At 39.2% G+C, this 15324-nt stretch overlaps 2 protein-coding genes across 6 annotated transcripts in view; both read right to left on the bottom strand.

Annotated features, from left to right (window-relative positions):
• CERKL (CERK like autophagy regulator) overlaps positions 1-15324 on the bottom strand; it is a 175694-nt gene that overhangs the window by 28519 nt on the left and 131851 nt on the right. For all 5 annotated transcript variants that reach the window (XM_008258805.4, XM_070070504.1, XM_070070503.1 and 2 more), the window contains one exon: positions 13146-13209. In XM_008258805.4, coding sequence (XP_008257027.2) covers positions 13146-13209 — 64 coding nt within the window. The remainder of the gene's footprint in view (positions 1-13145; positions 13210-15324) is intronic.
• LOC100357733 (eukaryotic initiation factor 4A-I-like) lies at positions 3411-4806 on the bottom strand. The gene is given in 2 exon segments (XM_008258804.4): positions 3411-4276; positions 4278-4806. Coding segments are annotated over 2 exon segments (1230 nt in total). The 5' UTR covers positions 4776-4806; the 3' UTR covers positions 3411-3544.

The raw sequence follows: 15324 nt of genomic DNA, 5'->3' as shown, positions 1-15324 counted from the left end.
AAACGCTCAGGATCACTAGCCATCAGAGAAATGCAAATCAAAACCACAATGAGGTTTCACCTCACCCCAGTTAGAATGGCTTTTATACAGAAATCAACAAACAACACATGCTCTCAAGGATGTGGGGGGGAAAGGTACACTAATCCATATTTAGTGCGAATGCAAACTGATAAAACCACTATGGAAGTCAGTCTGGAGATATCTCAGAAATCTGAATATAGCCCTACCATACGACCCAGCCATCCTACCCCTTGGAATTCACCCAAGGGAAATGAAATCAGCAAATAAGAGTTATCTGCACCTCCATGTTTATTGCAGCTCAATTCACAATAGCTAACACATGAAATCAACCTAAATGCCTGTCAATGGAAGACTGGATAAAGAAATTATGGCATATGTACTCTGTGGAATACTACACAGCGGTATATTAAAAAATAAAGCAAAATCCAGATTTTTGCAACAAAATGGATGGATCTGGAAAACATCACACTTAGTGAAATAAGCCAGTCCCAAAAGGACAAATACCATATGTTCTCCCTAATCTGTGACAACTAATAGAGCACCTAAAAGGATATCTGTAGATGTGAAATGAACACTTTGAGTAGCAATGACTTGGACAGCTCTTGTCTTGACTGTCAAGGACCATTTTTATAAATTTCTTTTCTGGATGAAATGCCCATGAGAGTATTTCAGGCATGGAAAGCCAAAACACTCTGGGGAAAAAAAACCTAAATGAAAGATCTCCACGAGTGAGATCCCAGTGGAAAGAATGGGTCATCAAAGAAGGAGGTACCTTTCTCTGAAGGGAGGAGAGAACTTCCATTTGACCATGGCCTTGTCTAAAAATGATCAGAGTCAGTGAACTCAGGGGGCTTCCATAGCCTTGGCAGCTCATGACAAGAGCCTAGGGTGATTACTGATGCCATAAACAAGAGTATCAATGTGTTAAGTCAACAACAGGAGTCACTGTGCACTTACTCCTCATGTAGGATCTCTGTCCTTAGTGTGCTGTACATTGAGATTTAATGCTATAACTAGTACTCAAACAGTATTTTACACTTTATGTTTCTGTGTGGGAGCAAACTGTTGAAATCTTTACTTCATGTATGCTAAACTGATCTTCTGTATATAAAGAGAAACGAAAATGAATCTTGATGTGAATGGAAGGGGAGAGGGAGTGGATAAGGGGAGGGTTGCGGGTTGGAGGGACATTATGGGGGGGAAGCCATTGTAATCCATATTCTGTACTTTGGAAATTTATATTCATTAAATAAAAGTTAAAAAAAATAAATTTCTTTTCTACTTAATACCATTGGTTGAACTCTTTACTTAACATAGAAGTAATCATAGTATATAAATTCAATTGAAAATAGATCCTAGTTAAAAATAAGAGTGGGAATAAGAGAGGAAGGGGTTGTACAGTTTGGCACACATTCTCCGGAACTCACTCCTGGGAATAAAGCTAAAAACTTGTCATGGGACTCCAAATCCCATTAAGTTGGGTGGTACTAATGTCATCTTACATGTTAATGTGATCATATTAAGTGTATAATTGATCATAGAGATAGGATTAAGTGTAAAAGGGATGACATAAATAAGACCAAGTTTCTGGTAATAATGATAGAATCAAAAAGGAGACAATGTTCCAACATGAGAAGCAGTGCACACAGCAGGCTCATAGAATGACTAACACCCTAAATAGCACTCTGACCTCAGAATCAGCCCTTAAGGCATTCAGGTCTGGCTGAAATGCCCATGAGAGCACTTCAGGCATGGAAAGCCAAGACACTATGGCAAAAGATGTTCTACATAAAGGATCTCTGTGATACCCCAGTGGAAAGAAGGGCCCATCAAAGAAGGATGCACTTTTTTCTGAAGGGAGGAGGAACTTCCACTTTGCTGATGGCTCTGTCTAAATACTGATGGAGTTTGTGGACTCAAAAGACTCCCATAGACTTGGCAACTCATGACAAGAGCCTCAGGTGATAAATGACATCATAAATCAGAGTATCAGTTGTTAAACCAACAACAGGAGTCACTGTGCACTTACTCCCCATGTAGGACTTCTGTCCTTAGTGAGTTGTACTATGAGAATTAATGATAAAACTCATTTTCAAACCATACTTTATACTTTGTGTGCCTGTGTGGGTGCAAATTGTTGAAATGTTTACTTAGTATAGAGTTGATCTTCCATATATAAAGATAATTAAAAATGAATTTTAATGAAGAATGGGATGGGAGAGGGAATAGAAGGTGAGACGGGAGTTAGGGTTGGAGGGCAGGTAGTGGGGGAAGAACCACTATATTCCTAAAGCTGTACCTATGAAATGTGTATTCATTAAATAAAAGCTTTTTAATAAAAAAAAAGCACTATGTAAAATCTGAGAATTTCTTCATTTGTATTTCAAACATATAAAATAATCCTTATTATGAAACTCATCAGTTTATCCAAAAGAAGGGGGATTTTGCAGTACTGAAAGCAAGTGTCACAACTCAAGGCTTACACAGGCCCAGCAGCGATAGAAGGATCTTGCTCAGTCTAAAGGTGAGGAGTGTCTCAGCCATGACCACTTCACATCCTGTGAGGAAGCCAGCTAAAACAGGTCTGATTTTTCTATAACAAACTGAGTTTGAGGTGAGGCCCATAATTTGTAAATATTAGTGACATTGCATTTGATACATTTAAAATTCAATATTCCAAACAAAATGGCCATAATCAGCAGGGTTAATGGTTCTCTAAATATACGAAGCTCGAGAAGATGGTGACTAGAGGCTGAAATTATGTTTCCTTCAATTCCTTCTACTTTCCTTCCAATTTCTAGTCCCCTCACCTAGATGATGTTAGAACCCAGGACTCCAAATAGCTAGGGCAATCCAAGTCCCTTCCAGCTAGAAGAGATGCAGGACAAGACCCATGTCACTTTTGATTAGGGGCAGTAGGAACTGATCCCAGAGGTTCACAATATGCTGACTGGGTCAAGGAAAGTGTACCTGCCAAGGACAAACTATGTACATGATTATCTTCTTTTGCATGACTAACTCTTTTCTGTTAAATCTTCAGAATTCTGTATGGTAGCTGTTAGCCCTATCTTTACAAATGGGGAAGCCAAGCCTTGATTTGAACCTTACTTGAAACTTTGATTTCCAAACATTCTATAAACTCAAGTATAACTCCCTGTCCATGCCTGCCATGCTGACTTGTGTCATTTAAAGGAAAACGTAAAGTCATCCACAGCAACATCCAAGTTAGTAAGAAAATTTGGCATTTATGTATACAGAATGGCAACTCTCCGCTCCTGAAATCTTGTACCAACTTCCAGCATCATGTCTATGTTCACTCATTTACTGGAGTTGGTAGAGATTGCCTAGAGATTGCCTTTTTTTTTTTTTTTTTGCCTCAAAAAGTGACATTTATTCAAAGAAAAAAAAAAAGAAAAAAATGACAAGATGTCCATCCCTTGGCTCCCTCCCCTCCCCCCTCCTGCTGCTCCTCAGCCCCTGAGGACTGAACCCCAGCTGGGGCTAGGTGGCAGGACAGTCCCTCTCAGATGAGGTCAGCAACATTGAGGGGCATCTCCTCAATGGAGGTGTTGTAGAAGGTCTCGATGTCTCGGAGAGTCCGCTTATCTTCTTCTGTCACCATGTTAATAGCCACACCCTTACGGCCAAAGCGTCCACCACGGCCAATTCTGTGAATATAGTTTTCCCTGTTGGTGGGAAGGTCATAGTTGATGACTAAAGAAACTTGCTGTACATCAATGCCTCTGGCCAGCAGGTCAGTGGTAATCAGTACTCGGCTAGAGCCAGAGCGGAACTCCCTCATGATCACATCTCGCTCCTTTTGGTCCATATCTCCATGCATGGCAGAGACGGTGAAGTCCCGGGCTTGCATCTTCTCAGTGAGCCAATCGACCTTCCTTCGAGTGTTGATGAAGATGACAGCCTGGGTTATGGTCAGGGTTTCGTACAAGTCACACAGTGTGTCCAGCTTCCACTCCTCGCGTTCCACGTTGATGTAGCACTGGCGGATACCCTCCAGCGTCAGCTCCTCCTTTTTGACAAGAATCCGGATGGGGTCCCTCATGAACTTCCTGGTCACCTCGAGCACATCGGAAGGCATTGTAGCTGACAACAAAACCACCTGCGTGTTGCTGTTGAGCTTCTGGAAGATGTCATAGATCTGGTCCTTGAATCCACGGCTTAACATTTCATCAGCTTCGTCCAGTACAAACATCTTGATGTACTTGAAAGACAGGTATCTCCGGTTATCTCCGGTTAAGCATGTTGAACACGCGGCCAGGGGTGCCCACGATGATGTGCGGAGCTTCCATCTGCAGCTTCTGCACCTCAGCACGCACATTGGTGCCCCCGATGCAGGCGTGACAGGACGCACCCATGTAATCTCCTAATGCCATGACCACCTTTTGTATCTGTTGGGCCAATTCCTGAGTGGGTGCTAGTACCAAGGTCTGGGTGGCCTTCAGATCCAATTCAATCTGCTGGAGAATCGATATGGCGAATGTGGCCGTCTTCCCAGTCCCAGATTGGGCTTGAGCGATCACATCATAACCCTTGATACAAGGAAGAATGGCACGCTGCTGGATGGCAGAGGGCTTCTCAAAACCATAGGCATAGATGCCACGAAGGAGGGACTCAGAGAGGTTCATGTCGTCAAAGCTGTCAACGATCTCATTCCAGTTACTCTCGATGACACCTTCGGGCTCCATTCCATTGGGGCCATTGTCTCTGGATCGGGAATCCTGAATCGCAGACATGATCCTTAGAAACTCGAAACTCAAGATTGCCTTTCTATAAGTATGCTCTCCAACAAAAACCTTTGAAATTCTGGGATACACATTCTGTGCTAAATCTTTTGAAATTCAAATGATCACTAAAAATAAAGCAATACTTAGTTAATAATTATTATGCATAACAGGCACTGTTCTCTGGACTTTCCACACATTAATTCATTTAATTTACACAATAACTGCATATAATAAATACTATCAACCTCAATTTACAGTTTAAAAACTAAGGCATACCAAGATTAAGTAACTTTCCCAAGGTCATAGTACTAAGAAGTAATAGACCAGACATTAGAAACAAGATAATGTGGCCTTAGAGACTTCACTATTATTCAATTTCTAACAAGTCTACATATGAAACCCAGCGGTCTTATAACAATTTTCATTATTTTGAAAATCATTTTGTCAGAACAAATAAATTAAATGGATAAGGATGGACTAAGAGTGTCTTAAAAAACTACAAGCAAAATCAAAAAGATAAATTTTGATGCAAAAATGTTTGAAATCCATGCATAGATTTCCACAATACATATTTTCTTTGACCAGACTCTTCATATATGAGTATTTATTTGTGTCAACAACTACCTCATCATGCTCATGCACAAATATCATTACTTAACCTATAGAACATACACAAAAACAAGAATCTGCATACTACAGAAAAAGGCAAAGAACTCACTAATGAGTTACTCAAACACAAACTTTAGAATAATCTTTTGCATATGGGAAATCTTGTTTACAGAACAAGTAAATTCCTTCCTGGCATGCCCCAAAGGATGATTCATCTAGAGATGTAAAACTGGGGCTAAAGGGGAAGGAGACAAAAAGAAAGATAGAATGAGAGAGGCAGAGAGAAAAGGGAGGAAAGGAGAATGAGAATGAATGAATGACAGAGACTTTCAGTCACTGGTTCATTCCTTAAATGCCTGCAGTTAGCTGGGGCTGAGCCAGGACAGGAACTCCATCTGGATCTCCGACATGGATCACCATCTGCTGCCTTCCAAGGAGCATTAGCAGGAAGCTAGATCTGAAGCAGAAGAGCCACAACTTGAACCTGCACTCCAGTGTGGGAAGCAGGCAATACAAGTAGCTGCTTAACCTGCAATGTCCACCCTAATTGATATCATCTTTGAATTGTGGACTATATTATTGGATTTTTGATTCAAAATTATTGTTTTATTTTTAAAGGTTTTTTTTAAAAACATCACTTAACATGATAACACGGATATCATGGTCAATTTTACAAAATGTCAGCATTAGCCTAATTATATCTAGATTACCGTGGGTCTAGTTAATGCTAACTGATAGAATTAAAAAGGAAAGAACAATTCAACATGGGAAGTGGGATACACAGCAGATCATAGAATGGCAGATGTCCTAAATAGCACTCTGGCCTCAGAATCAGCTCTTAAGGCATTTGGATCTGGCTAAAAGAATCCATGCCCATGAGAGTTTCTCAGGCATGGAAAGCCAAGACACTGTGGCAAAAAATAAATTAATTAAATTATATATAAAAAAAAAACCTAAAAGAAAGATCTCTGCGAGTGAGATCCCAGTGGAAGGTACGGGCCATCAAAGGAGGTGGTACTTTTCTCTGAAGGGAGGAGAGAACTTCCACTTTGACTATGGCTTTGCCTAAATAAGATCAGAGTTTGTGAACTCAAGAGGCTTCCCTAACCTTGGCAGCTCACGACAAAAGCCTTGGGTGATTACTGATGTCATAAATAGGAGTATCAATTGCTAAGTCAACAACAGGAGTCACTGTGCACTTACTCTCCATGTAGGATCTCTGTCCTTAATGTGTTGTACATTGTGAATTAATGGTATAACTAGTACTCAAACAGTACTTTATATTTGTGTGCCTGTGTGGGTGCAAACTAATGAAATCTTTACTTAATATATACTGAATCGATCTTCTGTATATAAAGATAATTGAAAATGAATCTTGATGTGAATGGGATGGGAGCGGGAATAGGAGATGGGATGGTTTCAGGTGGAAGGGAGGTTATGGGGGGAAAAGCCGCTATAATACAAAAGTTGTACTTTGGAAATTTATATTGATTAAATAAGTTAAAAATGAATACAAGAAAAAACTACGAGATTCAAGATGGTTGAATAGGGAAAAAAAGACTCTGATTATACAAGAACAGAGGAGGAACTATAACCCCAGGGGACAGGAGAGCAGTTTGCAGTGGAAAATCCACAGAAAGGAGCAGCAGTGATGGTACAACCACAAGCAGGACAACGCCAGTGACTCCCGCTGCCAGTGGCTGGTGGGGGCTCCATCTTTTCAGAATGAGTGAGGAACTTGCAACAGCCTGTGCCACTGTGCCTGAGAAAGCAGCGGAAGATGGCCCAACTCCTTGGCACCCACATGAAAGACCCTGAGGAAACTCCTGGCTTTGGCCTGGCTATGCACTGGCTAGGAACTGACTAGTCGTTTAGGGTGTGAACCAGCAGATGGAGGATGTCTCTCTACAATGCTGCCTTTAAAATAATTAATTAATTCTTAAAAAAAAAAAAAAAGAAAGAAATGGGCTGAGTATATGAACAGGCATTCTTCAAAGGATGAAATATGAATGGCTATCAGATACATGAAAAGAAGCTCAGGATCACTAGTCATCAAGGAAATAAATACCACCATGAGGTTTCACATCATCCCAGTTAGAATGGCTATTATCCAAAAATGAAAAAAAAATTGATAAATACTGGTGCGGATGTGGAGAAAATGGTTCCCTAATACTCTGTTGGTGGGAATGTAAACTACTACAACAATTATGGAAGACAGAAAGAGATTCTTCAGAAATCTGAAAATTGATCTACCCTAAGACCCAGCCATTCCACTCCTGGAAATTTACCCAAAGGAAGTGAAATCAGCATAGGAAAGAGTTATCTATACCCCCATGTTTATAACAGGACCTTTGAGAATAGTTAATATATGGAATCAATCCAGATTTCTATCAACTGGTGACTGGATGAAGACATTGTGGTATAGAAACACAATGGAATACTACTCAGCCATAACATAAAATAGAATCCTGTCTTTTGCAACAAAATGGATTTAATTGGAAATCCTTATGCTTAGTGGAATAAACCAGTTCCAGAAAAGACAAATTTGTTTTCCCTAATTTGTGGTAAATATATAAAGTACAAAAGAAGTAACATATGAGTGAAATTGACATCTTGAGATTTGATTATTGTTTATAGCACTTGTGCATATTGCTGAGGAGCAATCTTTTCTGCTAATTGTGAATTCTCTATTTAGTGGGGAATGAAGCTTGTGATTATAAAAGAAATTGAAATTATGTCATTGCAAAAATTAAAAGTAAGAAAGGAAGCAGGAGGGAGGGAGGTATTGAGGGAGGGAGAGAGGGCTGGGTGTGAAGTATTATGTTCTTAAAACTATACATATGAAATACATAAAATGTGTTCCCTTTATATAAAGGAAATTTTTAAAGATAGAAAAAAATAAAACAATTTAATTCAATAAACTTGAGAAAAAATACCAAAGAACTAGTTTATTTATAATTCTATAAAAGTCAAGATTAATTTAACTACAGTCACACTTGAAAGTACAACTGTTACTATTTCAAGTACAGGCAGTTGATACTACTTTTCTGATCCAGCTCCCTACTAATGGCCTGGGAAAAGAAGTGGAGGATGGCTCAAGTCCTTGGGCTCCTGGTATATATGTGGGAGACTTGGGTGATATGCCTGGCTCCTGGCTTTGGCCTGACCCAGTGCTGGCTGTTATGGCCATCTAGGGTGTGAACTAGTGGATGGACTATTCTCTCTTCTCATTTTCAATCTCTCTCTCTCCCTCCCTCCTTCCCTCTCCTTCAAAATAAATATATAAATATTAAAAATTTTACCATATAGCATTTATTTGACATAATTGGCCAAACCATCTTGCTTTACTGAATAATACACACATAATCTTTCTGGGTTCTTAACTTCTTCAGTCTGTATCTAGAAATCATTAGGTATGGGGCTGGTGCTGTGGCATAGCAGGTAAAGATGCCACCGGCAATGCTGGCATCTCATATGGGAGCCTGTTTGAGACTTCTGATCCAGTCCTCTACTTGTGCGCTTGGGAAAGCAGCAGAAAATGGCCCAAGTGCTTGGGCCCCTGCTACCCACATGGGAGATCTGGATGAAGTTCCAAGCTCCTGGCTTTGGCGTGGCCCAGTCCCAGCCATTGTGGCCATTTGTAGAGTGAACCAGCATATGGAAGGTCAGTCTCTTTATCTGTCTGTCTGTCTGTCTCTCTCTGTGTAACTCTGACTTTCTGATAAATAAATTAATCTTTAAAAAAAAAGAAAGCATTAGGTAGTTTCCTAATCACTTTATCAACAACTCTGCTGGAACCAGGCAGAAATGCTTCAGACTAAAATTCTTAAAGAATGTGAATCCATCTTTTATTAACATGCCAGTGACAATATGCCCTTCTTTCCCCATGTTATGATCTTTGGCATGAATCCCTCATCTTATGATATTGATATCTCTATTTTGAAGAAAAAAAGCACATATTTATATGTATATAATTTCTACATTTGAAGTGAATGCGGTAAAATGTTAGCATTGTCTTCATATCAATATCATATTAACATGGGAATTAAGAATTATATTGTAGTAATTATCATGTATTTGCTATGACACTGAGATCTATTAATAATTTTATTAACCACCAGAAAGCTTTAAAAATTAACAAACTTAAAAGTTAAAAACTAACACAAAGTCATAGCATCATGGGTTACCTCAATCTATCCTTAAATTTGTTCTGTAGGTTTTTCACAAAGTGTTCCCATAACCACTCTTCAAAAAAGTCCAACAATAAGATACTCACCAGTGTAGAACATTCAATTTTCAAAGATTTCTACTTGATAGAGAGTGGTTCTTTTGATGTGCTTTAGGAAATTATGTTCTCATTGGACTCATATCTATGTAATTCTAAGTAGAGTACCTTGAAATTAATGTTTTATTAAGATAATTATCCCATCATATCAGCTCCTACTCAAAACACTGAACCCATGAAAATAAATGAACTATTTAAAGGATCTTACAACATAGATGACTTTGAAAAGAAATTTTAAATTAGTTTAAGTCCAAAATAAATCAGCAAGCTCTGAAGTTAGAAACAGTTAAATCATAGAACAATTCACATAATGGGTAAGTCCAATTATTTTAAATTATGAATACTAACTGAGGGACTTATATCTCTTAGTAGCACAGTACAAGATAACAATGCTTGCCTTGATAAATAAAGAATTAAATATGTTCAGATAGAAAAACATTACTATGCTGCTCTTGAGCAGCAGTGTTTCTTTACTATGCAAGGCTCTTCCTGATCCTTGGCACAATAAATTACCATCAGAACATACATACAGATACCACAATTAGCAGAACACTTCATACCACTGGTAGGCAACACAATGTTTCATATTTGTAGTATCTGTTGTTCTCATAACTATATAATCAAGTCTGGTAGTCAGGATTCATTCTAATACAGCTATTCTCATAAACTCAAGATCCCTGGTTTAGGACTGCACAGTGCATTAAAGCAGCTATGTCGCTCCCCCTCTTCGTGGAGGAACGACACAGGACCCTGCGCTGTTCTTCCGTCTGCTCGGCCCTCCCCGGGTTTGCTACCGTCCCTCCCACCTCCGTGGAAGGGCGGTTCCCCCTGGCCACTTTCCCCACTTCCGCGGGGGAGCGGCACACTGCCGGCCGGCTCTCTCGGGGGCTGCTCAGATGTTCCTCAGGTGTTCCTGGTGCATGTTGTCTCTCTCCTCCTTTATAGTCCTCTTCCACCAATCCCAACTCTGCTACCCACACGCCGAGTACGCTGCTCTCCTCCAATCAGGAGCAGTTCCTGCTGTTTATTGGTTGAACTGGAGGCAGCTGTGTAGAAGCTGTTTCCTCCTCTCCCAGTGCCATATTGTGGGAGAGCAGATGCATAGAATAAGTCTTAATTCCAGTAACTTAGTCTAGTCCGAGTTGCTCCCAGTTGCTCCCCACAAGCTACGACTGAGCATCATGTTCCCAATTACTTTTCTTAAACTGTATACTTGTTGATAACCTCCTAAATATTGTCTATTTATCTATCTACCTCTAAATACAAAATTCTAAAGTGATCTCCAACCTCACACTCTTGAGCCTAATACTTACATCATATTGCTTTGTAGAGTTACTCCCCTCAAATTCCTTTTTGCAAAATCATGTTTTGCTTACCAAACTTTCTTCCCTACCAGCTACATTTATCATTAAAAAAAAAGTAAAGCATTTTTTAAAAATCCTTCCAAGTAATTCCCTTTGCTTGTATCACTACCTTCAGTAAGATATTTCAATAGTTCTTTGGGGAAATAAAACTCTTACACTTTGATGAAAGTACAAAACCAACTGCCTGGCCTGACCTTAATTAAAGGTCTTTTGTTGACCCCTTCCCAGCATGTGACACAAGTAATTCACATACTTGCCACCTTTATAAACTCTTAAATATTCACCCTTGTTAAAAAACAAAACTTCCCAATAGAAATATAAGTTTTAGTCTTACACATTTAATCTAGGACTTCAGCAAATCAATTCTTTAATGGAAATGCCAGCCAACTTGTTTCTAATGCCTGCGTGCCACTGCACAATCTTTACACACTTCCAGCAATGTATTGGAGATAGTGGTTTCCAATGGCCATTATGAATAGCACACCTGTTTTATTGTTACTAGAGTCCAAGAGGTAATTCAAATGAGCACTTTTATTTTTTCTGCAAATAACGTTATTACAAATATGTCCTCCAGTCAACCACAGTTAAATTAACCAACGGTTAGCTAATAAAACCAGAAATAAATGTTCAAAAGAGGATCATAGCATATGAGGCATTTCAAAATGTTCATGAAAATGTAAGTTTACATTTTAATTTAAAATGTAAGTTTCAAAAAAAAATTTCAATATCAATGCATAGTCATTACATGAAATGACTAATAGTATCTTTCATGAGTGCCTTTCTATATAATCAGGTGGTGAAAGTCATGAATTAAGAATTAGATTTTTTTTTTTTGACAGGCAGAGTGAACAGTGAGAGAGAGAGAGAGACAGAGAGAAAGGTCTTCCTTTGCCGTTGGTTCACCCTCCAATGGCCGCCGTGGCCAGCGCGCTGCGGCCTGCGCACCACGCTGATCCGATGGCAGGAGCCAGGTACTTCTCCTGGTCTCCCATGGAGTGCAGGGCCCAAGCACTTGGGCCATCCTCCACTGCACTCCCTGGCCACAGCAGAGAGCTGGCCTGGAAGAGGGGCAACCGGGACAGAATCTGCACCCCGACCAGGACTAGAACCCGGTGTGCCGGCACCGCAAGGTGGAGGATTAGCCTAGTGAGCCGCGGCGCCGGCATGAATTAAGAATTAGATTTTTAAATTATTTTAAAGATTTATTTGAATGTGAGAGAGAGAGAATGAATGAATGAATGAATGAAGATCTTCCATCTGGTGGTTCATTCTCCAAACGGCCACAATGGCTGGGTCTGGGCAACGCTGAAGCCATGAGCCAGGAGCTTCCTCTGGGTCTCTGACACAGGTTCAGGGATACAAACACTTGGATCATCTGCTGCTACTTTTCCCAGACCATTAGCAGGGAGCTAGATCAGAAGTGGAGCAGCCAGGACATGAACTGGTGCCCATATGGAATCCCAGCGATGCAAGCAGCAGCTTTCCCCACTGTGCCACAAGGCTGGCCCCAAGGATGAGATATTTTTTAAGATGCATGTATCTATTTGAAAGAGAGAGACAGACAGACAGAAAGGGACAGATCTTTCATCAATAAGTTTACCCCACAAATGACCAACAGCCAGGTTTAGGTCAGGCTGAAATCAGGAGCCAGGAACTCCATCCTGGTCTCCCACATGGGTGGTAAGGGCCCAAGCACTTAGGTCATCTTCCACTGCCTTTATTACCAGGAAGCTGGATGAGAAGCACAGAAGCTGGGACTCAATCAGTACTCCAATACAGAATAAGGGTATCACAAGTGGCAGTTTAACCTGCTGCCCCATAACACTGGCCCCATGAATTAAGAAATACAAATGCAAACATACATATACAGATGAGTACCCTCTCGTTTCCCAGCATTTATACTGAGATTCCTCTTTCAGCTTTCCTATAAGAGGTCCTGAGAGGTAGAAGACAATGTCATATTGTCATTATCATTGCTAGTTATTACACAAATGAAACACAGCCCAATTAACCACACTAGAAATATTTAAAATCGTTATATCCCAAATATGCAGACAAAACTGACCAAAACATTTACTAATGTAAGCTAAACAACACACATAGATTAATAATATCACCTACCCATCGAATCCCTGGAGCTCACATTCCTGAAGCAGTGACACAGCATGCCCTTCATATTCTGTTACTATTAAAGATAAGCACACAAACAAGGCAAGTTTTAAATTATGCCATACACTTTTTAACTTTGATTGAAAAAATTGTATGGTTAACATATGGTCAGGTCATAAAACAATGCTTATTTTTGAATATTTATCTTTCAATCATAGAAAGAGGGTTAGATGTTAGTTTCCTGTTATGTTTTATAGCTTTATGTAAAAGAAGGTCAAATACTCAATGTTTGTTCCAACTGTGTAAGTCATTTGGGGATATCCCACATACAGCGGTTGGAGAATTTACCTGGGTGCCTATTTAGTGTTTCTTAAATAAGACACATTTCCTTTAAACCCGAAGCTGTGGAGCAGTATTTTGAAAATACAGCATATTAGCTGGCATTGAACAATATTAAATTTCTTTGGCATCCTTACATGAATAAATTAGTTGAAAGGTTAGTGTAAGATTTACATACCACAAGAATGTGTGTCTGGAATTGCTAGACTATTCAGAGGAAGAGCTGGAAGTGAAAATTGGAAGGCAAGCCAACACCAATGACAGGAGACCCAGACCTACAGAGGAGGGTGGCACACTGGCCCACCAGAGCCTGGATCCTCCAAGGAAATGAATCTGTCACTCTGTATTGCTGTCGCCACAGTCACTGGTGCCCTGCGCAGTATTGTGAATGCCAGTGAAGACAGGATAAACGGGCACACTGCAGATGGCACCAAGCATCACAACCACATTTAGCATTTTCTAGGGCAGCTCTGCCAGAAGAGACAGCACAGCTGTACCTACCCATCAAAGATTTCTGCTGACTGACATGACATTGCAGATGCATTTTTTGTGTATGAATGTGCATCATTATATGCAAGATTACATTAATCTTTCATGCCTGTCTGTCCCTGGTGCCAGCATGGTTCAAGCTTTTCCTACAATGTTTTTAGATATTGTTAAAAATTATTAGCCTTGGTGTCTAAAAGAGCCATTCTGTATCCAGCAATGTTGCATTGCAATTCTCCCATAGTTTATTCAAAATACCTTAACACCGATATGAATGTCTCTAATATCTAAGAAGAAAGCTGCAATGAAACCAGATGTACAATATTAATACTAGTAAATTTGGAAAGTTATCATAAAACATGTGCTAATTATTAACCACAGCAAATAATGGTAGCCTTAAATGCAATATAATATTATGCATACAGAAACACATTAAAATAATTAAGAACATTATAAAGAAATACGAACACTGAGAACTAGCAAGTCTTGCTTTTATATCAAACCTTATTTTGGTAAATTATTCCAAATCTTATAGAAAATGAAATTTAAAATTATGTTATGATTGAATGCTATTTTTATTTAGGAAACATGTCAGTCTTTTTCTTTGATCTTACAGATAGAATTTGGATATACACTAACACAAACTGTCCACAAATAGTATTTTTTTAAAGTGATATTGTAAAAGTTAAATAAAATCACTGATCAGAAACAAAGAAAAGATAAAGCAATTCTGACTATTCACACTTAAAATATATCAGTAGAAGGAAGAAAATTAAAGTCCTTGACCTCAAGAAGTTTGCATTCTGGAGATATGCACTAATTAAAATGAATACATAATTTAAAGTAATAATTATAAAGAAAAATAACAAGGAACAAGGATAAAGTGTGCTCAGGACTACTATTTAGATATAGAAGAAAGAATAAAAATATGATTTAGATAGACTATTATGGGCTCTGGAATCAGAGAAACTCAAATCAACTTGCTCCAAATCAACATAAAAAATTGCTCGTTAGGGCCCATGTAATTTCAGAAAGTGTTACTTAATCTCTTCTTTCACCTATTTGCCTTTTCCTATAGGATCGGCCAACCTTTGCCTTTATGCTACAGGACATTTGGAGCCCTCAAAATTTACAGATGTTTGATGATAATTCCTACTCTTCAGTATAAAGAGGACTTCCTCATGAAAACAAGACTAGAAGGGAGTGATGCCTCGACATTGAGGTGGAATGCTAATGAGAAAACAGGCTGAAATGAAATCAGATGGGATTAGACTTGGAAATAAGGAATCATTTCTCAGTCCAGTGATAAAATTGAATTATGGGATAGGATCCTGGGATGTTATTCTCCTTCCTGTCCTATAGGTGT

Source organism: Oryctolagus cuniculus, chromosome 3 (assembly GCF_964237555.1).
Source record: "Oryctolagus cuniculus chromosome 3, mOryCun1.1, whole genome shotgun sequence".
Lineage (NCBI taxonomy): Eukaryota > Metazoa > Chordata > Mammalia > Lagomorpha > Leporidae > Oryctolagus > Oryctolagus cuniculus.
The sequence above is the reverse complement of the archived record's forward strand: the minus strand, read 5'-3'. Positions and strand labels throughout refer to the sequence as shown.